This window comes from Emydura macquarii, unplaced genomic scaffold (genome assembly GCF_026122565.2).
Source record: "Emydura macquarii macquarii isolate MOO-44397 ecotype Brisbane River unplaced genomic scaffold, CSIRO-AGI_Emac_v2 contig_2661, whole genome shotgun sequence".
Classification (NCBI taxonomy): Eukaryota; Metazoa; Chordata; order Testudines; family Chelidae; genus Emydura; species Emydura macquarii.
Genome location: NW_027132798.1, coordinates 459474 through 483137, shown reverse-complemented (window position 1 = coordinate 483137; position 23664 = coordinate 459474). Strand labels below are relative to the sequence as shown.

At 52.7% G+C, this 23664-nt stretch overlaps 1 protein-coding gene across 2 annotated transcripts; it reads left to right on the top strand.

The window, feature by feature from the left end:
• Positions 1-12461: 12461 nt before the first annotated feature.
• Positions 12462-21897, top strand: TPP1 (tripeptidyl peptidase 1). 2 transcript variants are annotated; one of them, XM_067564643.1, is made up of 8 exons: positions 12462-12595; positions 12945-13143; positions 17894-18082; positions 18391-18463; positions 18960-19080; positions 19342-19500; positions 19587-19724; positions 20030-21311. In XM_067564643.1, exons 2-8 carry the CDS (start codon positions 12987-12989, stop codon positions 20165-20167), a joined length of 975 nt encoding a protein of 324 aa, XP_067420744.1. In that variant the 5' UTR covers positions 12462-12595; positions 12945-12986; the 3' UTR covers positions 20168-21311. The 2 variants fall into 2 exon arrangements, with proteins under 2 accessions (XP_067420744.1, XP_067420745.1); XM_067564644.1 differs by lacking the exons at positions 12462-12595; positions 12945-13143; positions 20030-21311 and adding exons at positions 15994-16771; positions 21376-21897.
• The last annotated feature ends 1767 nt before the right edge of the window (positions 21898-23664 follow it).

Below are 23664 nucleotides of genomic sequence, written 5' to 3'. Positions count from 1 at the left end.
TCTTTGACACCACTTCCATTACCACGCATTTACTTCCATAATTCGATGGTCCCTGTCTAGGCCTTTTCCTTCAACAGGCAAGATGGATGAGAACACCACTTGTGCCTCAAACTGCTTTATCCTTCTGCCCAGAGCCACGTAGTCTGCAACGATCCGCTCAGGGTCATTCTTGGCAGTGTCATTGGTCCCGATGTGGAGAAGTAGGGAGGGGTAGTGATCCAAGGGCTGGCTGAGTCTTGGCAGACTCTGTCACATCCTGAATTCTAGTTCCAGAAATTAGCACACTTCTTGAGTTTCCTGGTCTGGACAGCAGCTGGATGACTCCGTCCCCTTAATGAGAGAGTCCCCGATCACCACCACCACCTGTCTCTTTCTCTTGGGAGTGGTGGTTTTGGAACCCCTCTTTCTTCTTCTGTAAGTCACATGCTGCCAATTTTCTTCCCTGTTCTTCAGTCCACCCATGCTGCCCTCTCCGAATCTTCAGCGTGCTGTGCCTGCAGTACCAAATTTTGACCTCTATCCAGAAAGTCAACATTTCCTCTGATGCAACACAGGATTAATAGTTTGGTCTCTAGTCCTTTAACCTTCTCTTCCCATATGGAGACCAGCTTGCACTTCATACAGACAAAGTCATTTCTATCCTCTGGGAGAAAGATGAACATGGCACATCCTGTGCAGATCACAATAGCTGGTCGCTCACTATCCATACCATCTTCCTTCTAAGAGCCTCTTCAGATGTTGTATTTACTGCTCACCGAAGCCTGAAAGGCAAACTCTGTGGGCTCTCCCCCAAGGTGAACTCCCAGGCAAACTCCCTCTGTTTTGCTTCTCACGGAAATGTTGGTAGGAAATATTTTGAACATGTCCAGATGGCCATACTGGGTCAGACCAGTAGTCCACCTAGCACAGGATCCTGTCTGCCAACAGTGGCTGGTACCAGATACTTCAGAGGGAATGAACAGAACAGGGCAATTTATCAAGTGATCCATCCCCTGTTGTCTAGTCTCAGCTTCTGATAGTCAGAGGGTTAGGGACACCCCGAGCATGTTGGCTGATAGATCCATCAATGGCTATCCTCCATGAACGTATCTAATTCTTATTTGAAGCCAGTTACGTTTGGTCTTCCCCACACCCCTGGCACTGCATTGCACAGGTTGACGGGGTGCTGTGTGAAGTATTTCCTGACATTTATTTTAAGCCTGCTGCCCATGAATCTCATGGAGTGACCCCAGGTTTTCATGCTATATGAAGGGGCAAATAACACTTCCTTGTTCACTTTCTCTACACCAGTCAGGATTTTATAAATCTCTGTGATATCCACTCTTAGTTGCCTCTTTTGTAAACTGAGCAGTCCCAGTCTTTTTAATCCGTCCTCCTTTGGAAGCTGTTTCACACCCCTAATAATTTATGTTGCCCTTCTCTGTACCGTTTCCAGTTATTTCCAGTGTTCCAAGGACTATTCTGTAATCCCAGTAGGGACAGGTAAAGATGCAGAAACTACTGAGGGGGTGGGGTGGGACTGCCCAGCTGCAGCTCAGCAGAAGGAAACAGTGTACTTTTAAGGTTGGTACCAATTGTATAGCAACGGAAAATGGCATGCACTCGGGGTTGTCGTTAACTCCTGTAACTGAAGAAGCTGTCCCCATTGTCAGCTTGCCAGCATCTTACAGATTGAGCCAGAGGGCAGGCCATACTTTAGAAAGCATAAGCAGACACATTCTAGAGCAGCCGTCCCCAGACTGAGAGTCACGACCTCTAGTCAGTCCGTCTGGAGATGGGATCTCGGCAATCCTGAGCATGTGGAAAACCTCCGCAGTGTGACCTCACATGCACCATACATGTACGAGGTCATGCTTTGTGGAGGACGCTACTTAACTCTGAAGAAGAAACTCTTATATGAAGAAAACTATGACTTAACTGGCATTACGGAGACTTGGTGGGAGAATTCCCATGATGGCAGTACCAGCTCTGAGGGAGCTTGCTCCAGAAGGCTAGGAATGGGGAAAAAGGAGGCAGCGTTGCACTGTATGTCAAGAATATATACAGTTGCTCCGAGGTCCACAGGGAAGCAAGCGGTGGATGAAGCATTCTTCAAGCAGGTAACAAGATCAGCTAATGCACATGTGCTAGTACTAGTGAGGGATTTTAACTTCCCTGATATCTGTTGGAAGACTACTACAGCAAAACATAATGTGTTCTGCGAGTTCTTAGCATGTATCGGGGACAACTTTCTGATTCAGAAAGTCGAGGAAACAACTGGGGGGGTCATCTGTTTGAAGCTGGTTTTGACCAACAGGGATGAATTAGTTCCTTAGGATCTTGAATTCTGTCAGGTCATGATCAAAACAAGGACAGTGGACTTCAGAAAAGCAGATTCAACCAGTTCAGAGCAATAGTAGGCAAGGTCCCACGTAGAGACCAATTGAGAAGAAAAGGAGTCGAAGGGGGGCTGGCAGTTCCTAAAGATGGAATACAAGAGGCTCATCGTCAAGCTATTCCGATGCAGAGGAAAGATAACAAGAGCCACAAGAGGCCAGTGTGGGTGCCCAAGGAGCTTTTCAGCCATTTAAAAACAGAAGGAGATACATACAGGGAATGGAAGGAGGGGCATGTCACCAAGGAAGTGTGCATGGGAATAGCATGCGTATGTAGGGATAAAATCAGGGCAGCCAAGGCAAGGAATGAGTTACAGCTGGCAAGGAATCTTAGAGACAACAAGAAGAGGTTCTACAAATAGATCAGACAAAAAAGCAAGATAAGGGAGGGTGTGGGCCTGCTGCTCAAGGGAGAAGGTGAGCTGGTAACAGAAGATAAGGTGGAGTTGCTATTTTGCTTTAGTCTTCATACAAAAAATGTGACTGAATGGCTAGTGAAGTTAGTTAAGTTACTCACAGACAATAAAGGGGAAGAGATGCAGAATTATCTGAAGAAATCTCTGAGCCAGTGGAAATCATATGTGTAAACTCATGGATGGCAGGAGAGGGCCCGGAAGACTGGGGCAGGACTAACTACTTAGTGCCCATCTTTAAAAAGGGGGAAAAGGAGTTAAAATTCAGAAGGATCTTGATCAATTGGAGAACTGGGCTCTAGACAACACAATGAAATCCGACAAAGACAAATAGAAGGTGCGCCACTTCGGGAAGAGAAACCAGATGCACAAATACAGAATGGGGGAAAACTGGCTTGGCAGCTGCACTGCTGAGAAGGATCTGGGAGTTTGGTGAATCACATGAGTCAACAATGCGATGCTGTTGCAAAAAAAGCTAATGCAGTTGAGGTTGTATTAACAGAGGCATAGCATGCAAGGAGGTGATAGTACTGCTCTGTTCAGTGCTGGTTACCCTGTCATTTGCTTATAGGGAAATACCCCAAGAATCTACAGGGTTTGTCCCATTTGATCTTCTTTATAGAAGGAAAGTGAGGGGGCCTCTTGATCTCAGACTCCTGGGAAGGGGACATTGAGACAAAGGGGGAGCCAGCGACTGTATAAAGGTTCAGAAAAGAGTTGAGTTGAGACACATGATGGATGTAGTTGAAATTAACCCTACTGACAGCCAGACCAAACATAGGGCATGGTATGATAAGCATGCTTGTGAATGCTCTTCTGAAGTGAGGAACTTCGTGTTGGTGCTAGTCTCTATGAAAAGATGCAAAACTCCTGGGAGGGACCTTTCATAGTGGTAGAAAGTTGCATTCATTCCCCATATCATTTTAAAAGACCTCACAGTAAAACTGCCCCATGGACAATACATGTAAATACGTGTCAATCTTGTCAGGCACTGCTGAAAAGACACAGGTTTTGTCTGTACTGCAAGTATACAAGCAAGTGTTCTCCAGCAAGCCAGGAAGGATTCCTGTGATGAGCCATAAAATCATCAGTGTGGGACCCCAGCCAGGCCTGCCATACACTGGCAAGCTGCAAGAGCAAATTTGCCTGGAATCCTAATGCGTGCTGGACATGGGGGTGTCTGACGGTTCTTGGGTGTCACCGGTTGTCTTGGCCTCTACAAAAGAGAACGCTGTCAGATTTTGTGCTGTTTATAGGAAACTCAATGTCGTCACTGTCCTAGATGTTTGTTCTATTCCCGCAGATGATGATGTGCTTGATATTTTGAGCAAAGCGAGATAACTTAGCACTACTGACCTTGTGAAAAGGTAGTGACAGATCTTTTTAAATGAAGAGGCACAAAAAAAAATCTGCTTTTATTGCTGGTATGGATTGTGCGAGTTCAGAATGTTACCTTTGGGGTTAATTAGTGCAGGAGCCGCTTTGCAGAGGCTGGTTGACCAAGTATTCAGTGGATTACAAGACTTTGCAAGTGCCTGTATGAATAATACTGCAGTCCTGAGCAACTCTTGGTCAGATCCCACGAAACACTCGGAAATTGTACTGGGAAAACTCGGGATGCAGATCTGACTATTAAAGTGTCTAAACGTAAAACAGCAGCAGCCAAGTTTCCTTATTCGGGATGTTGAGTAGTGGGTGGTCAGATCTCCCCTGATGCCTTGAAAGTGGAACTATTCCCCAGACCAAAACGCAGGCCCACTCTTTCATAGGCTTGGATAACTATTACTGCCGCCTGTAGCCTGGGTTTAATGATCTGCAGCCACAGATTTGTGCAAAACGACAAAGCAAGTTCTATGTTCAAAGCACATCAAGAGGGTTTTGATAAAGCAAATCTTGTCAGAAAAGTGTAGATTTTGACAAGATGTTTGAGCTTTGTGCACATGCGTCAGATGTTGGTTTAGGTGCTGTACTTATGCAGTGGGGGAAAATAACCAAAAAAACCCCCCGTTGCTTTCTTAAGCGTGAAACGAACGCTCACTGAATAGAGAAGGCATGCTATGCCTTAGTGTGGGCAATCGGGCACTGCAGGCCCTGTCTCTCCATGCCTTTGGTTACACACAACCCAAGGCTCCAGCTCCAAGCTGTTATGATGGAGCATGATGCGCTGTTCATGGGTCAGCCAGTAGCTGACCCTCACACAGCTTTGTAAGGGGGAAAAGTGCCACTAAGTGCACCCCAGTGCCAGGGGCAAGGGGCTCCCTGGTATCTAATGGTAAGCTACAGCTGGCCTGACCATCTCAGCGTACCGCAGCTCACTGTTGTCTTGTAAGGGATTGTGTGACCTGGCAACATGCAGGTCGTTAATAGTGTTGTGTCATAGGTAAAAAGTGTAACCGTGTGATGGAAATGTGTCCTCAAAAGGGATTTGGCCGGCAGGGCTTATGTCACTCTTTTCTAGAGTGAGGCATGGGGATCCGCCTCTATTGTAGACTGCAGGGAGAGACCATGAAATTACACTTGCCTGAAAGGTAGATAAAGCCATCAGGCAAACCAGTGGGGAGGTGGCCACTTAACGCTCTTGAGAGGGATGGAAGCTGCAGCATCTTCCTCTCCCCAGGTCCGACCAACGCGGGGTGCTCTGGGACGGGCTCCCGACAGTCAGCGCAGGCGACTGGGACCGGCTGGAGCTGACTCTTGCTCTGGCCGAGTTCTCGGAAGCCCTCCGTCTGATGCCCACTAATGAATCCAGGAAACTTTCCTGCCTCCTGACGCCAGGTCATTGAATCTTGGAAGATATAAGCAGAGAGCGAGCGCCATTTTGGCATCTTTTACCGGACGAGACAAAGAAACCCCGCGCTTTGCGCTCTGGGCAGAACCTGGCCGCAGTGTGGCCAGCTCTGCTGAAAGAACAACTGTGGTGAGAAAACGACTGAACAGAAGGCTCTAGTCTCAGTGGTTTGAGTCTCAGAAGTATGGTTCTGCAGGCCTGTTTCCTGTCTTTCCTTTCCTTCCTGCCCCCACCCTCCCCCCACTGCGGGGGTGGCTGGGAGCAGGAGTGATAAGCAGATATGTCTGGGCTGCCCGGCAGTGCGGGAGGAGGGAGTGTGATGGGCTCTGGTCCCCAGGGCTCCCTCATTGTGCCCAGTGCCGGGGCGGAAGGGACGGGAGAACGCTTGCTCCTCCTGCAGCAGGAGCCCTCGGCCGCTGGCAGGGCTGAGCTGGGATCAGTGAGGCCACTGGGCCTCGGCCATCTGTGAGAGCAAGGAGTGGCTCCTTCTCCAAGGGCCTGCCAGCGGCCCCCCAGGCCAGCGCCCGGGGGCAGGCCCCCTCCCGCTCCCCTCCTCGGTACGCCACTGGCCCCAGTCATTGCTCCCTGGGCTCAGATGGGCCCCTCCCATTAGTGGCTGGTGTGTCTTTAGTGGGGAAGTCAGGCAGAGGCTTGCATGTGTCTCTGTGATGCCAGCATTCAGTGCTAGACCGGAGCTGTCCAGCTGGCACTGGTTCTAGTGCCTCAGGTGTGGGATGCTAGGGGCAGTCTGGCATCTCGAGCTCCATTTCCTGTTGGTTGTTTGCAATGCTAGTCAGTGGGCTGGAATTGCTGGGGCGCAATCCCCCACTCCGAGAGCGGCAGTGGCTGGGCTGGGAGGGGCAGTCTATGCTATTATGGTCACAACTTCTACAAGACTGATACATTTTGTACAATGTGTGCCTTCTGTGGTATCATTTGAAACATCATAATCTGCTGAACATCATTGTCCTGGTAAAAGATGTATTTCAATATTGTATGTGAAGTTATGAGATTCTACTATAGAATCATAGAATCATAGAATATTAGAGTTGGAAGGGACCTCAGGAGGTCATCTAGTCCAACTCCCTGCTCAAAGCAGGACTAACCTCAGCTATATCATCCCAACCAGGGCTTTGTCAAGCCTCAGCTTAAAAACCTCTAAGGATGGAGATTCCACCACCTCCCTAGGTAACCCATTCCAGTGCTTCACCACCCTCCTAGTAAAAAACTTTTTCCTAATGTCCAACCTAGACCTCCCGCCCTGCAACTTGAAACCGTTGCTCCTTGTTCTGTCATCTGCCACCACTGAGAACAGCCTAGCCCCATCCTCCCTGGAACCCCCTTTCAGGTAGTTAAAGGCCGCTATCAAATCCCCCCTCACTCTTCTCTTTTGCAGACTAAACAAGCCCAGTTCCCTCAGCCTCTCCTCATAAGTCCTGTGCTCCAGCCCCCTAATCATTTTGGTTGCCCTCCGCTGCACTCTCTCTAACTTGTCCACATCCTTTTTGTAGTGGGGGGCCCAAAACTGGACACAATATTCTAAATGCGGCCTCACCAATGCCGAATAGAGGGGAATAATCACTTCCTGTGACTTGCTGGCAATGCCCCTCCTAATGCAGCCCAATATGCCATTAGCCTTCTTGACAACCAGGGCACACTGCTGACTCATATCCAGCTTTTTATCCACCGTTACCCCCAGGTCCTTTTCTGCAGAGCTGCTGCCCAGCTCGTCGGTCCCCAGTCTATAGCTGTGCATGGGATTCTTCCTTCCTAAGTGGAGGACTCTGCACTTGTCCTTGTTGAACCTCATTAGATTTCTTTTGGCCCAATCCTCCAGTTTGTTTAGGTCCTTCTGTATCCTATCCCTACCTTCCAGGGTATCTACCACTCCCCCCAGCTTAGTGTCGTCCGCAAACTTGCTGAGGGTGCAATCTACCCCATCCTCCAGATCATTGATGATGATGTTGAACAAAACTGGCCCCAGGACCGACCCCTGGGGCACTCGGCTTGTGACCGGTTGCCAGCTAGACATGGAGCCATTGATCACTACTCGTTGAGCCCTATGCTCTAGCCAGTTCTCTATCCATTTTATAGTCCATTCATCCAACCCATACTTCTTTAACTTGCTGATAAGAATACTGTGTGAGACAGTATCAAAAGCTTTGCTAAAGTCAAGGTATATCACAACCATCGCCTTCCCTACATCCACAGAGCCAGTCACCTCATCATAGAAAGCAATCAGGTTGGTCAGGCATGACTTTCCCTTGGTGAATCCGTGTTGACTGTTCCTGATCACCTTCCTCTCCTCCAAATGCCTTAAAATGGATTCCTTAAGGACCTGCTCCATGATTTTTCCAGGGATTGAGGTGAGGCTGACCGGTCTGTAGTTCCCTGGATCCTCTTTCCTCCCTTTTTTGAAGATGGGCACTAGATTTGCTCTTTTCCAGTCCTCAGGGACCTCCCCCTGTTCCCACGAGCTTTCAAAGATAATAGCCAATGGCTCTGAAATCACCTCAGCCAACTCCCTCAGCACCCTCGGGTGCATCGCATCCGGCCCCATGGACTTGTGAATGTCCAATCCTTCTAAATAGTCTTGGACCCGTTCCTTCAGCACTGTGGGATGTTTGCCTCCTTCCCATTCTGTGCCACCCAGTGCAGCAGTCTGAGAGCTGATCTTGTCTGTGAAGACAGAGGCAAAAAAGGCATTGAGTACCTCAGCTTTCTCCACATCCTCCGTCACTAGGTCGCCCCCCTCATTCTCTAAGGGGCCCACACTTTCTCTAATCTTCCTCTTGTTGGCAACATGCCTGTAGAAACCCTTCTTGTTCCCCTTCACGTCCCTTGCTAGCTGCAACTCCAATTGTGCTTTGGCCTTCCTGATTTCATTCCTGCACGTTCGAGCAGTGTTTATATAATCCTCCCTAGTCATCTGACCAAGCTTCCACTTCTTGTAAGCTTCTTTTTTGCGTTTAAGTTCGCCAAGGACATCTTTGTTAAGCCAAGCTGGACGCCTACCATATTTGCTATTCTTTCTGCACATCGGGATGGTTTGCTCTTGTGCCCTCAATAAGGTCTCTTTAAAATACAGCCAGCTCTCTTGGACTCCTTTCCCCCTCATATTAGCCTCCCAGGGGATCCTGCCCATCAGTTCCCTAAGGGAGTCAAAGTCCGCTTTTCTGAAATCCATGGTCCGTATCCTGCTGTTCTCCTTTCTTCCTTTTGTCAGGATCCTGAACTCGACCATCTCATGGTCACTGCTGCCTAGGTTGCCACCCACTTCTACTTCCCCTACCAAATCTTCCCTGTTTGTGAGCAGCAAGTCAAGAAAAGCACGGCCCCTAGTTGGTTGCTCCAGCACTTGCATCAGGAAATTGTCTGCAACACACTCCAAAAACTTCCTGGATTGTTTGTGCTCTGCTGTATTGCTCTTCCAGCAGATGTCAGGGTGATTGAAGTCTCCCATGAGAATCAGGCCCTGTGAACTGGAAACTTTCCCTAGCTGAGTAAAGAAAGCCTCATCCACCTCATCCTCCTGGTCTGGTGGTCTGTAACAGACACCCACCAGGACATCACTCTTATTGTTCTTGCTTCTAAGCTTAATCCAGAGACACTCAACTGACTTATCTCCAGTTTCATACTGGAGCTCAGAGCAGTCATAGTGCTCTCTTACATACAGTGCAACTCCTCCCCCTTTCGCCCCTGCCTGTCCTTCCTGAACAGTTTATACCCATCCATGACAGCGCTCCAATCATGAGAGTTATTCCACCAAGTCTCAGTTATTCCAATCATGTCGTAGTTTCTTGACTGTGCCAGGACTTCCAGTTCGTCCTGCTTGTTTCCCAGGCTTCTTGCATTTGTGAACAGGCACTTGAGATAAGTAGCCGAGTGGCCTACTTTCCCAGTATGAATCGGGAGGCCTCCCCTGCTGCACCCTCCTCCTTCTGCTTCCTTGTGGTATCCCTCTTCCCCACTAACCTTCGTATGTATCCTTGCTGTAACATGCTCCAGGTTTAAGAGAAGCAGGCCCAAACCAGTGTCTCAGGAGCAAAGGGCAGATTAACACCCAGCCAGGTGTCAAAGAGCTGTCACTGGCTTAAGCAGCCATTCTCCAGCAATGGGGAGGTGTGAACAAGAAACTTGCATTTCATCACAGCCACAGCCACAAGAGACTACTCACCTGCACCGCAGCTGGGGTTATCCTCAAAGAGGGGTATAAGAATGAGGGCTTATTTACACTGCCAAATTAGGTCAACCTAGGTTAGGTCAACCTACAGCCACAGCAGCAATTAACTTGTCTGTTTTGGTGTCCACATTACCCACCTTCTGCCGGTGGAGTGCGTCCTCACCAGGAGCACTTGCACCGACTGAAGTGGGGCATTGTGGGGCACTGACAGCTGGAGTGTGGGGCTCACACCTGGAGCCCCCGTTGGCTGTGGGAACCAGAGAGGAGATGTGAGATAAGAGCAGCCATGGAACTGACAAGAATGTCAATGTCACTGCTGGTAGGCTCCCTGCTGTGAGATTGAGCCCTGCGCAGGGCTCCTGGCTTTGCTCTGGCTGTGAGCCCAGTGCCATGGCTCCTGCTGAGAGCTCCAGGCCGGGCTGACAGCCAACAGGCGATGTAAGTAACGCAGTGTGGCCATAACAACATCGCCCTGAGCGCTACGCCTCTCGCCGAGGTGGAGTTAAGTCGATGTAGTGGGCCCCTTGCATCGGCAGAGCTCCATTGTAGCGCAGACGCTTACAAAGTTTGGTCGCTGTGAGCTGTCTTATGTCAACCTAATTCTGTAGTGTGGACCTGGCCTGACATACGCTGACAGTGCTCTCCAGTTCAGCTCTGCTCCTTCAAGGATGCTCAAAGAACTGAACTAAGGGGGAGGGGTTCAAGCCTGTGAAACGTAGGCCTTGTCTACATTAGCACTTACGCCGGCAAAAGGTTCACTTTTTGTGAAAAAACACCCCCCTGAGCAACATAGCTTTTGCTGGCATAAGCACTTGTGTGGACAGCGCTGTGTCGGCAGGAGATGCTCTCCCGCCGCCATATCTCCTGCCGCTTGTTTAGGTGATTTTATTATGTCGGTGGGAGAGCTCTCTTCCGTCGACATAACAGCTACACAAGTGCTTAGGCTGGCAGAACTTATGTCGCTCAGAGGGGTGTTTTTCACGCCCCTGAGTGACAAAAGTTTTGCTGGGATAAGTGCTAGTGTAGACAAGGCCTTCCTGTAGCATGTGATGAGACAAAACCTTTTGCTTTGAAGTGCACTTAGCTTGTTAAGTTAGGTTTTAGCAGCTTGTGTTTTACTCTTATTTTCTTTTTTGTAACCAGTCCTGACTTCAGTGCATCATCACTTAAAATCTACCTTTCTGTAGCTAGTAAACGTACCTTATTGTTTTCTCTTAACCAGTGTTTGGATTAAAGTGTGTGGGAAACTCCCCTTGGAATAGCAAAGCTGGTGCATAAATCATTCTCCTTCGATGAAATGACGGACCTTCTCTGCACTTGCATTGTTCAGTCGTGTGCTGGACAGCCCAAGAGGCACGTTTCTAGAAGACAAGGCTGGGACTAGGAATTGGCGAGTGTCGCCCAGCCTGTAACACGGGGTGCTCGTGTGTCTAGCTGCGGGTGAATTTGCAGGCTGAAGGCTGTGTGAGCAGGCCATGGGTGGCTGTTCTGACAGCAAAGCAGTGTAACAGGCACCCCCTGGGGAGTGTCACTGTGTTCAGGGTGTGAGTGGGGTAGTGCATGGGGGAGGGTCCTGGCCTGCCTGAGTTCCAGCAGCCCCAGGGATGCGGCGGGGACCTGGTCCCCCTTTATCTGAGGCTGATGGGTGTTGCTGTGGTTCTCTTGCAGCACGGCTGAGCACCTCCTCCCGGGAGCCCAGTTCCATCGCTATGTGAGTGGCCAGCGCAGCGCTGTGCGCTCCCCTGTCCCCTACACCATCCATGAGGCGCTGGCAGAGCACATCGACTTTGGTATGAACTGCCCTGAGTTGGGGGGGGAGGGCTGCACGTGCCAGGCACTATGGAGACCGTGAGAGCTGACACAGGCTCCCCTGGTGTGTGAGATGTGCTAACTGGAGCACCTGCTGCTCCCGGCTGGCTCCTGTGATCCTCAGCCACTGCATTCTCCTTCATGCCCTGACAGTGAGAGAGCCTGTGCCCCTCATACTCCCAGACATGATACCTGCTGTCCGTAGGCCTGGCCCGGGGCCTCTGCTCTGCACATGGGGAAACAGGCCAGGTGTCATTAACTAGTGTTAGCCAAACCAGGCACCCCCACCCTGCTGAGGGAGCTGCAGGATATGGGGTGATGTTCTCTGCCACTAACAGGCAGCCATCTGTGCGGTGGGAAGAAGCAGCCCTTCAGCAGTGGCACAAGAACACTGTAGCATTCTGGGATAGGAAGCGAAGGGGCATGTTGGATCCTCTGCAGGAATGCAGGGAGGCACCAGAGAGATTTGGCTGAGACACCCGTCTGGGTATGTCTGGGGAACCTGCAGGGGAGCTTTCAGAGGCAAACTCTAGGAGCATCTTAGTACCCAGCCTGATAGGGGAGTGCTCCCTGCTGAGTGCCCAGGGCTTCTGCAGCATAGTGGCATCGGGTGTCCCCTGCTTAAGCATCCATCCTGCAGCACCTGGGTCTTTGTGGGTCATCTCTCATCCAAGCACTGGCCAGCTTGGAGCGAATGAGCTTCGGTTGCTCACACAGAGACCATAAAGGAAGAGGAACTAGGAAATTTCCACACCCGCCCCGCACTCTTGCTTCACCACCGCCACCAGTGGAGATGCAGGCCCTAACCCTGTCTCCTGTGCTTTCTTCTTGGGACCCAGTGGGTGGCCTGCACCGGTTCCCTGCGGAGAGGGAGGTGGTGAGCAGAGCCGAGGTGGTGGCAGCACAGAACCAGCATAGGAGGGCAGCTTTCCATCTGGGTGTGACGCCTGCTGTCGTTCGCAAGAGATACAACCTGACAGATGTGGACATCGGGGCATTGCCCAACAACAGCCAGGCCTGTGCCCAGGTAACCGTGGCAACACCCTCCATGGCAATAGCCATACTTGAGCCCAGGTAACCGTGGTTATGCACCTCCCCTCACAAGAGGGCCCCCGCCTGCGCACAGAGAACCGTGGTCACACACCATCCCTTCCCTGCACAACAGAGGCCAGGCCTGTACCCCAGTAATCACGGTAACAGCGGCCAGGCCTGTGTGGAGGTAGCTCTGCCCACATGCAGCACCCAGATGTGAAGCGGGCTTAGGCAAGCCCCAGTGGGAATCCCAGTCGGTGGCGTGTGCGCGCTAAGGGCCTGTGTCCGGGTCTGCGAGCTGGCGGGAGAGGGGAATGTCACAGCCTCCCTGCCTGTCCCCGCAGTTCCTGGAGCAGTATTTCCACCAAGCCGACCTGGCTGAGTTCATGCTGCTCTTCGGCCGCAGCTTTGGGCATCGTTCTCGGGTCGACCATGTGATCGGGCACCAAGGGCTGGGCAAGGCGGGGCTGGAGGCCAGTCTGGATGTGGAGTACATCATGAGCACAGGCGCCAACATCTCCACCTGGGTCTTCAGCAATGCAGGTACTAACCCCACCCCTGACATGTGCTTGCACCTGTACCACTTCCCCCACCCATGCACGTAACTGGTCTTTTCTTCCCCTGCCAATGCTGCTCTCGCATCTCCACCTGCGTCTTCAGCAAAACAAGTCCCCACCCCATGCCATTGCAGTTAATTTTGCCTCTGCTCCTTCTGGAGGCAGCTGATCCCTTCTCTCTGGTCCCACCCGCAAGTGGCTGCTACAGAAGCTAAATCACCAGGGGTAACAGGCAAAATTCTGTCCTGGATCAGAAAATGGCCAGGAGACAAAGCAAAGAGCTGATTCTCCTCACGGTAGATGTTGAAGAGTAGGGGCTGCCAGGCTCTGGACTAGATCCCATCTTGGTTAATGTATTTACTAAGATCAGGAAAGTGGGGGAGCAGAGAGGGAGGTGACTAAGTCATTTGGGTTAGTCAGGACCAGAGAGGATGATGAGGCACTTCAGAGAGATCGAACCCAGCCAGGGAATCGGCAGCGTGATGACGGATGAAATTCCAGGTCAGTCGATGCACAGTGGAGGGAAAATGTGTAAACTCATGCACCTTCCAGGGTCTAAACTAACGCCTTCAGCTCAGGGAAGGGACCTGGGCATCAGCGCAATGGAGACCTGCTCAATGCGCAGGGTGTTCAGATGCATGAGAGAGAAGATGGCGAATGATACAGAGAACATTCTAATGCCTTTGTGTCAGTCAGCGGTGTGGCCTCATCTGGACACTGCAGGACTGGTCCCCATCTTACATAGGACAGTGCAGAAGCAGAGGGGCTCAGAGGAAGGTGAAAAACTCAACTGTGGAGAGATTAATACATTATAAGGCCAGAGGGGCCGTTGTGATCCTCTGGTCTGACCTGACACAGGCCGGAAAACTTCTTTAATTCCTGTTTGAACTGACGTATATGTTCTAGAAAAACAGCCAGTCTTGGTTTAAAAATTGCCAGTGATGGAAAATCCACCACAGACCTTGGTAGTTTGTTCCAGTAGTTTCTTATCCTCACTGTTTTGTTTGTTTTTTTAAATTGCACCTTATTTCCAGTGTGGATTTGTCTGACTTCAACTTCCAGGCCCTGGTTCTTTTTGTACCTTTCTCTGCTAGTCTGAAAAGTCCATGATTAGAATTCTGTTCCCTGTAGGTACTTGCAGACTGTGATCAAGTCACCCCTTAACCTTCTCTTTGGCTCATCTCTGCAGAAAATTAGCACACAGCAAGGGGGATGTGAATCAACAGTGTACTAGCTTGCTGGGTGGACCCTGCTACCATGCACTAAAAGCTCTGTACTGCACTTTGATGTACTGCTGTGTACATGAAAGCACACTAGGGAACTTTTAGTTTGCTGTAGCAGGGTCCATGTGGCAAGTGAGGATGCTGTGGATTCATTCCCTGGCTTGCTGGACGCTAACTTGGCCCATAGACCAGACCTTTTTTAAGCTAAACCGACTCAAGGATCGCACTAGAAAGCAGCGCTTCTCAAACTATGGGGCAGGCCTGCCAAGGCAGGTGTGGGAATGTATCAAGGGAGGTGCGAGCTGTGTGCTTTTTAAGAGCTCTGGCTGTCAGCCCTGGGTGACTGGGGCTCCTGCAGAAGGGCCATGCATATCCCCAGGAGGTGCTCTCTTCCCCTAACCCCCATAATCCCTCACGGGGAGGTGGCAGAGCTCTGGCTGTCAGCCTCGAGGTGGCAGCAGCATCACAGAAGTAAGGGTGGCAATGGGGCACTAAGTCTGCTGTGAAAACTGATATTGACAAATATCACTTTTCACATCGCCTGCCTTCTGTGCTGCTGCTGGCGTGGCGCTGCCTCCAGAGCTGGGCACCGGCCAGCAGTCGTGGCTCTACCTTCAGAGCTGAGTGGTGGTGTATGTATTTGGAGTGGGGGGGGAGGGACACAAACAACTACAGACACACAGAAGGGGGCCTGATCACATCCGCTTGAGAACCACTGCTTTACAGGCATGTTTTCCAAGCCTTTAATCATTATAGTGATCAATCATTATAGTGAGCCATTATAGTGGCTCCATGTCTAGCTGGCAGCCGGTCACAAGCGGAGTTCCCCAGGGGTCGGTCCTGGGGCCGGTTTTGTTTAACATCATCATCAATGATCTGGAAGATGGGGTAGATTGCACCCTCAGCAAGTTTGCAGATGACACTAAGCTGGGGGGAGTGGTAGATACCCTGGAAGGTAGGGATAGGATACAGAAGGACCTAAACAAACTGGAGGATTGGGCCAAAAGAAATCTAATGAGGTTCAACAAGGACAAGTGCAGAGTCCTGCACTTAGGATGGAAGAATCCCATGCACAGCTACAGACTGGGGACAGACAAGCTAGGCAGCAGTTTTGCAGAAAAGGACCTGGGGGTAACAGTGGATAAAAAGCTGGATATGAGTCAGCAGTGTGCCCTGGTTGTCAAGAAGGCTAATGGCATATTGGGCTGCATTAGGAGGGGCATTGCCAGCAGATCGCAGGAAGTGATTATTCCCCTCTATTCGGCATTGGTGAGGCTGCATTTGGAGTATTGTGTCCAGTTTTGGGCCCCCCACTACAAAAAGGATATGGACAAATCGGAGAGAATCCAGCGGAGGGCAACAAAAATGATGAGGGGGCTGGAGCACAAGACTTATGAGAAGAGGCTGAGGGAACTGGGCTTGTTTAGTCTGCAGAAGAGAAGAATGAGGGGGGATTTGATAGCAGCCTTTAACTACCTGAAAGGGGGTTCCAGGGAGGATGGAGCTAGGCTGTCCTCAATGGTGGCAGATGACAGAACAAGGAGCAACGGTCTCAAGTTGCAGTGGGGGAGGTCTAGGTTGGACATTAGGAAAAAGTTTTTCACTAGGAGGGTGGTGAAGCACTGGAATGGGTTACCTAGGGAGGTGGTGGAATCTCCATCCTTAGAGGTTTTTAAGCTGAGGCTTGACAAAGCCCTGGCTGGGATGATATAGCTGAGGTTAGTCCTGCTTTGAGCAGGGGGTTGGATTAGATACCTCCCGAGGTCCCTTCCAACTCTAATATTCTATGATTCTATTCTATGATCTCTGAATCCATTTGGGTTAGTGGACACCAGAACTGGAGCCGGGATTCCAAGAGCAGACACACCAGGGCCACGTAAAGAAGTAAAATAGCCTCTCTGCTGCTGTTTGAGATTCCCCTGTTTATAAATCCAAGGACTGCATTAGTTCTATTAGCTACAGCGTTCTGCTGGGAGCTCGTGTTCAGCTGATTAGCCCCCAAGTCCTTTACAGAAGCACTGCGGCCTAGGGTGGAGACTCCCGTCCTGTAAGTATGAGCTGTGCTCTTTGTTCCTACATGTATACCTGTGGCCATATTACAAGGCATATTGTGTGCTGGCACCTAGTTTACCAAGCAATCTAGATCACTTTGTCTAGTTTTTTACCATTGTCCTCTTCATTTATCCCTCCCCCAATCTTTGTGTCCCCCACAAACTTTGTATGCAGTGTTGTAGCCGTGTTGGTCCCAGGATGTGAGACACACAAGATGGGCGAGCTAGTATATTTTATTGGACTAACATCTGTTGGTGAAAGATACAGAAGACCTGAAGAAGAACTCTGTGTAGTTCAAAAGCTTGTCTCGATCATCAACAGAAGTTGGTTCGATAAAAGGTATCACCTCATCCGCTTTGTCTACACACTTTATCAGTAACGATTTTTTTTCTTTCCAGGTCTTTGATACAAATGTTAAATAGTAGTAGGGCCAAGAACTGACCCTGCAGGTCCCAACTAGACGTGTACCTGTTTGCTGACTGCTGGTTTTAAATAGCCAGCTCTCAGTCAGTTTGACATGTGCCGTGTTAATTTGATATCTTTCTCGCTTTTTTAATCAAAATGTCATGCAGTACCAAGTCAAGTGCCTGACAGAAGTCCAAGGATGTTACATCAACATTATTACCTTTAGTGAGCAAACTTATCTCATTAAAAAAAATTGTTTGACAAGATCTAATTTGCATAAACCCATATTGATTGGTATTAATTATCCGCCTTTCATTCTTTATTAATCAAGTCATGTATCAGCCACTCCATTATCTTGCTCAAGATCTAGGTCAGACTGACAGACCTATAATTACCCAGGCTGTCTGGTTTCCTCCTTTTAAATATTGGAACAATATTAGCTTTCTTCCAGTCCTATGGATCTTCCCCAGTGTTCCAAAACTTACAGAAAATCCACCAGTGGTTCAGGGAGCAGCTTGGCCAGCTCTTTTTCTTTCTCTTGGATGCAAGAGAGATTGCAATGAGTGGAAGAAGGGATGCAAATGAGGGGTGGCGTGAGAAAAGTCAATACGCACTGATCAGTCAAGCGGAGGGAGATTGGGGGCTTCTGGTTTCCCTGTCTCCCAGCACAGTCAGTGCATGGACAGGAAATTCTTGTTCACACTATATGTAATTAGCATGTGGAACTCACTGCCACAGGATACACTGCAGCTAGGGACTCAGCAAGACTGAAAAAGAGACTGGCCATTCTATGGCTATTAGTCTAGCCAGAACGATTGCAGTGACTAACAGTTCTGGCAGGGATGTTAAATGGCCTGTGTCAGGTCTTAAGCTCATCTCTGTTAGTATCCAGGATGAGACCTTCCTGGGGCCAGGGCTGCCCTAACGCTGATCCCCATGTTACGTTCCCACACTGCTTTCCTCTTGAGGATAGAGGCATTTGGGCCGCCTTTGCTCTGCCCCTTGGGAATGGAGGTTGCAGATGGGGATTGATCCCTTCTCTGCTGCCCCTTGCAGGGAGGCACGAGAGCCAGGAGCCCTTCCTGGCCTGGCTGCTGCTACTCAGTAACATGTCCTCACTGCCCTGGGTGCACTCGGTGAGCTACGGTGACAACGAGGACAGCCTGTCACGGGCCTACATGGAGCGCCTCAACGTGGAGTTCATGAAGGCTGCTGCGCGGGGCTTGACTGTGCTCTTCGCCTCAGGTACAAGCCACCTCCTGGTGCCTCTCACCCTGGCTCTGCCAGGTCCGTGCTGGGCTGGCCTGCCTTCCTCCGTGGGAGTATGTGGCTCTTGCTGGCTGTGCAGCAGGGACTCTGCTGGGACCCTAGGCGTGGGATTCCCAGCTTGGCTCCCTAATCAGGGTGAACCCCACATCCCCGCCCACAAGTCACTCCCTGAAGCTCTCGGGTGGAGAGAGGTGTGCCTGTCTCCTGGCCCCAAGGCCTCGAGAGCCATCCCCTCTGCCCCCTCCAGCCAAGTGCCAGGCTGACCCAGTGCTTCTGCCTTGCAGGTGATGAAGGAGCTGGCTGCAGAAAGGTTGCTGGAGGGAGCCATGCCTTCCAGCCCAGCTTCCCAGCCTCCAGGTGACGGGGAAAGGGGGGAGGGAAGTCTCAGGCAGACGATGCTGAGGCTCCTAGTGAAGTTCCCAGCGCGCAGTGCCCCAGCCGAGCTGCCGGAGGGATGGCACAGGCTGTCACCGCTCCTGGCCCTGCTGCATCCTGGGCTGGGTGTTGGAGCATTGCCCCAGCCAGGGGGTTTGGGGTCCTGCAGCCTGGGGTTGCTGTGGCAGAGATGCACCTGGGGGGAGAGCAAGGGAGGCAGCACCTACAAGGCTGGACTGCAGAGGCGGCAGGGCAGGAGACCAATGCCCACTGAGCTAGAAGTGGGGGAGAGGAACCGCAGGGACCTTTGGAGAGGGGAGCCCTGGAAACCTCTGTGCTGTAGGGGCAGTGGGGACCTGGGACACCTGCGGGATTAGTGGGAACTGCTGGTGCCCACAAATGAGAAGTTGTCTTCCGTGGCCTGGCCAGGGAGGCGGAGGCCATGGGCAGACCAAGCAGCTCTCCCCCTGTCCCACAGCCCCTATGTGACCACAGTGGGCGGCACAGCCTTTAAGAACCCCTTCCTGGTGACCTGGGAGGTGACGGACTACATCAGCGGCGGGGGCTTCAGCAATGTCTTCCCTATGCCCGACTACCAGGTAAGGTGGGGCTGGGCTGGGCTGGGCTAGCTCGCTCACAGCTTGTGGGAGGGAGGAAGGGCCAGGCGGGCAGCGAGTGGGCGGGGCCAGGATTCTGGGGGGAGGAGGAAACAGGTCCTGGTGGGCTGGGTTCTGTAGGGCCAGGGCAGTAGCTGCAGGAGCCCAATGGGCCAGGGTTAAGGGTGGCTGGTCGGGTGGGGACGGGGCGAAGGAGCAGGGCCCAGGTGCGAGGTTTGCCTCCCCCTCTGTCTGTCCCTCTAGGCTGCTGCAGTCCAGAATTTCCTGCGCTCGGCCCCGAAGCTGCCGCCCAGCTCCTACTACAACAGCAGTGGCCGTGCCTACCCTGACTTGGCTGCCCTGTCTGACAACTACTGGGTGGTGACCAATCGCATCCCCGTGCCCTGGGTGTCAGGGACTTCGGTAAGGAGCAAGCCCCAGCCTGGGCGGTGGGTTCAGCCCCTTGGCTCCCCCCAGCTGTGAAGCACCTTTCCTTCCTCCTCCGCCAGGCCTCCACCCCCGTGGTGGGGGGCATCGTAGCACTGATCAACGATCGCCGTCTGCAGAAGGGTCTGCCGCCTCTGGGCTTCCTGAACCCGGTGCTCTACAAACTCCAGGGCAAGGGGCCCAGCGCCGCCCTGTACGACGTGAGTGGGGGCTGGGGCGTCATGCTCAGGGCAGGATGCAGGCTGGGGGGCTGTAGAGATGAGTGCTGTCAGAGAGGGGATCTGACCAGCTTTGCCCTGGAATAGAGGGAAGGGGGGGGCCTGGCTGGGCTTCTCCAGCTCTAACCTTTGATTCTCATGTAGCTGGAGCTTACTCTACAGAGCAATTGTTTCCCCGTCAGACCCACCATTCAACGCAGCTCTTCCCCTGGGCTGGGCTGGGCTGGGCTGGGGCGTGGGATAGGAGCTGCCAGCGCGTGTACTGACTGAGCTCTCTGACTCCCTAGGTCACCCAGGGCTGCCAGCTGTCCTGTCTGGATGCAGCAGTGGAAGGGCAGGGTTTCTGTGCTGGCCCCTCCTGGGACCCTGTCACAGGCTGGGGCACCCCCAATTTCCCACAGCTCCTGAAAGCACTGCTCAACTAGGGACACCTGCAGCAGGGGGCAAGGGCTGAGGATAGAAAGGGGATCATAGCAGGCTAAACCAAAGGCTCACCCCCTGTTCTCACCCCTCTCCCTGGCCAGGAGGATGTCTCCTCCTATCCACATGGAGCCTGAACAGGGTGCCCTCCCTCGTAGCTCACTGCTCCTCCTGGAGGACAGGGTTTAAAGGCCCCTCAGGGACTTCTGGTAAGAAATGGCTGCTGGCTGCCTCACCTCCACTTATCTCAGGCGCTTCTCCTCTTAAGTCCAGCGTGGAAGTTGAGCTGTGCATTCCCCTGCCTGGCCCCAGTCCCCCCCCAGAGGGCGTGACACTGGGGACTCCATCCCCAAAGCAGCTCCCACACAGGGAGAGGAGATGCTTTCACGTGAACTTTACTGGTGGGGGCTTGGCCTTGCATTCACAGGTGTGAACCCAAAGGAAATAAAAAGTCTGGGCTCTGGAGTCTGTCCAGGTGGAGTAGCTGGGGTTAGGGAGAATAAAACACTCAGCTGCCAGTATTTGCTGTTTCATGTACTTTTGTAACAAAGTGAGAATGTTGGTAATAGGTTTACGATTCCTATGCATGCCTTAGTTTCCCTGTGTGCTTTGCCAGACAACTGCCCCAAAACAAGTGTGAAAGCTGGCAAAAAAACCCACAGAAACAGGAATATACGTTGGGGGGAAAGAGATTGAATCTCTGCATCATGCTGCTGCGTGGGGATTTGTGCCATGATACTTGGTGCAGTTTATGTCATGATGCCATGACCCACGATGGGGTTTGCATCAAATGTAAATGGAGTATAGTTAAAAAGCAGCTCCCCCAAGAAGTGGCAAAACACTGCATGCAGCAACTGCCTGAAAACACCAGCCCACGTGGCTAAAAACAAGTGGAAAATTGCTTAGTGAAAGGTTAAAAAGTTACTCTTGGTCGGGGTAGCCACTAGGCAGACCATGGGCCAAATCCAGCCCACCAGACAAAGCTGACTGGAGCATGCAATCTTGAAACATATATTAGCGCTGTTGTATTTTCTCTGGAGTCGGGACCTTTATGGTACCTTGAGCAAGAAATGGGGACGTGGACAAAAAATCATCCATTCCCTGCTGTTGGTGCAGAGCATGAGGTGAGGCATTTGGTAACGAGGAGTTGGGATGGTATAAATGGGTCATTAAAGGATTGGTGGAAACCTTTCCATATCACGTGTGGATCCAGGCAGACAATGGGAAAATAAGGAGCAGGATGTTTGGCCCAGCAGTCAAGAAGAAAGAAGTTTCCGCGGTCGTGGGCACCCCGGAAGAAAGCCCCCAGCTGGAGAATGAAGTGGAAAGGTGGCAGGGGGAGAGTTGTCCTTGGGAGAGCCGCACCCATCGCAGAGACTGGGGGCTTGTCTATACTTAAAATGCTACAGTGGTTCTCCTGGTGGTACAAGTAACCCTCCTCCCCACAGGCAGGAGCCAGCTCGAGGGGGATTCAGCTCGGTTTAACAATGCCCCTCAGTGTTGGGGATTTTTGACGTAGTTAAATTGATCTAATTTTCTGATGGAGACCCGGCCTAAGCACAAAGGAACAGAGCCCGGGAGCCCAGAGGGCTTGGGTAGCAGCATAGCTCGAGGAGCCCTGGCCTCGGCTGGGCCTGTCTGAACGTTCTCCTAACCCTGGTGCTGCCCGCCCCGGCTAAGCTAGGGGCTCGGATGCTGTAGCCCAGGCACCCTAATAATCAGTGGTTACGTGGTATGGAAAAGGCTGGGGGTGCTGCCAACAGCCAGCAATGCGCCCTGAGGACAGGGGCAGCCGCCCCAGCAGACTGGCCTGGCTTGATTCGCGACAGGGCGCCCCAGAGTGAGATGGAGATCATTGGTACCCAGAGGCGCCTGGGAGCCCATGGGTCTGCCGTGTGGAGAAATGTGGGTCCTGGGGGCCCAGCCCATTAAAGGGGTCACTCCCAGGAGACGACTGGTGACTGACTGGGCACAGACCAGATCCTGTGGCTCCATGACCACTTTAAACTGCTGGGGGAGGGCTCTGCCTTCCTTCCTCCCTCCCCCCCCCCCCTCCACCCCTTGGTTTCATGGCCTTATGCAAAGCAGGGAAGAAACTGCTTCAGCTGCTCCCAAGCATCTCCAGCATAGCCTAGGACCGGTCCCCCCCACCCCTCCTCCCTCTGCAAGGAACAGGGTCCCCTTCACCCACCCCTGCCTGGAATAGGGCAGCCCCCCCTCTGCCCCCACACATATTCCCCTGCCTGGAAGAGAGCACCTCCCCCCCCCCAACCCTTCCCCTTCCTGCTGCCTGGAAGAGGGCTCCCCCAGCCCCACACCTGAAACAATGCTCCCTCCCCTTCATGGATGCCTTCCCTATCCTGGGAACAGGGTGCCGCCCCTCTTCATTCCCACCTGCCTGGAGCAAGGTGCCCTCCCTAGGATGAAATGGGAATTTTGGTTCTAGTTATAGGCTCCTGTGTGCCTCAGTTTCCTCTATGGCAGTGCTACGCAGTGGGTGGAGAGGCTTTGCTCTCAGGGCAGGCTGACAGCGGGCTGAGTGGGGAGGGGTCACTGAAAAGGCCTGGCTGAGGCTGCCCTGTATGAGTGGAGAATCCAAGGAGACCCTGGCACGTCCAGTCAGCAGGACACTGACACCCGGCACCCAGCACCCCGAGGGAGGGCGGAGGATTCGCTACCTCTCCACGGGGAAGCTGAGCATCAGCCCCAGCTGGAGGAGCAAGGCCTGGGGAGCGGAGGGGAGGCGGGGATAAGCCTTGTGCTCAGCTGGGCGCGGAGCCGGGCGCTGGGGCTGAGCCGGAGCCGGAGGGTTCAGCACAGCGGGGCTGGGCACCGGGCTGACTCCCCAGGCCCTGCTTTGAGCGGCCGTTCGCTGGGCTACCCCGGGACACCCGCCGCCTGCGAGCTGGCGAAGCCGGCCGGCGGCCAGTGGGTGCAGCCGGCTGAGGTGCGCTGAGCGCGGGGCGGGTGCTTGTCTGCAGCAGGGCCGGGCTCCGGCTCCCTCGGAAGCACAAGGGCTGCAGTCCAGGGACTCGCTCCGGGGCGGGGGGCGGCTGCGTGGCCGGGGGTCTTCCAAGGGGCTGCTCCCCCTTTGCCCTGCCCAGAGCGGCCCCCCCACCCCCCTTGAGAACAGGGAGCCCCCCCTGCACAGAGCGGCCCCCCCACCCCCCTTGAGAACAGGGAGCCCCCCTTTGCCCTGCCCTGCCCTGCCCTGCCCAGAGCGGCCCTGGAGAACAGGGGTCCCCGCTTCACCCCCCCGCTGCCCCGGCTGCAGTCCCCCAGGCACGTGCCACGTGGCCCCGCCCCCAGGAGCTCAGGGGACCCTGGCGCCGGAGGCAGCAGCCACCGCCCACCCACCGGCTCCAGCCGAGGAGCCGCTCTAGGGGAGGGTTTAGGCCCTGTTGCTTCGAACTCTATGGTTCTTCTGGACGCCTCTCTGGAGTCTGGACTCTATTGCGGGGGTGGGGCGGGAATCCCCCATTGACCAATCAGAGAGAAGTAG

What these genes read in the sequence shown, in the direction of transcription:
- TPP1 (XM_067564643.1), top strand. Translation starts at nt 12,987, where the DNA reads ATGCTGCTCTTCGGCCGCAGCTTTGGGCATCGTTCTCGGGTCGACCAT. An exon ending in TCCCTATGCCCGACTACCAG is followed by an intron (nt 19,081 to 19,341) that starts GTAAGGTGGGGC and finishes CTGTCCCTCTAG; the next exon opens with GCTGCTGCAGTCCAGAATTT. An exon ending in CCTGGGTGTCAGGGACTTCG is followed by an intron (nt 19,501 to 19,586) that starts GTAAGGAGCAAG and finishes CTCCTCCGCCAG; the next exon opens with GCCTCCACCCCCGTGGTGGG.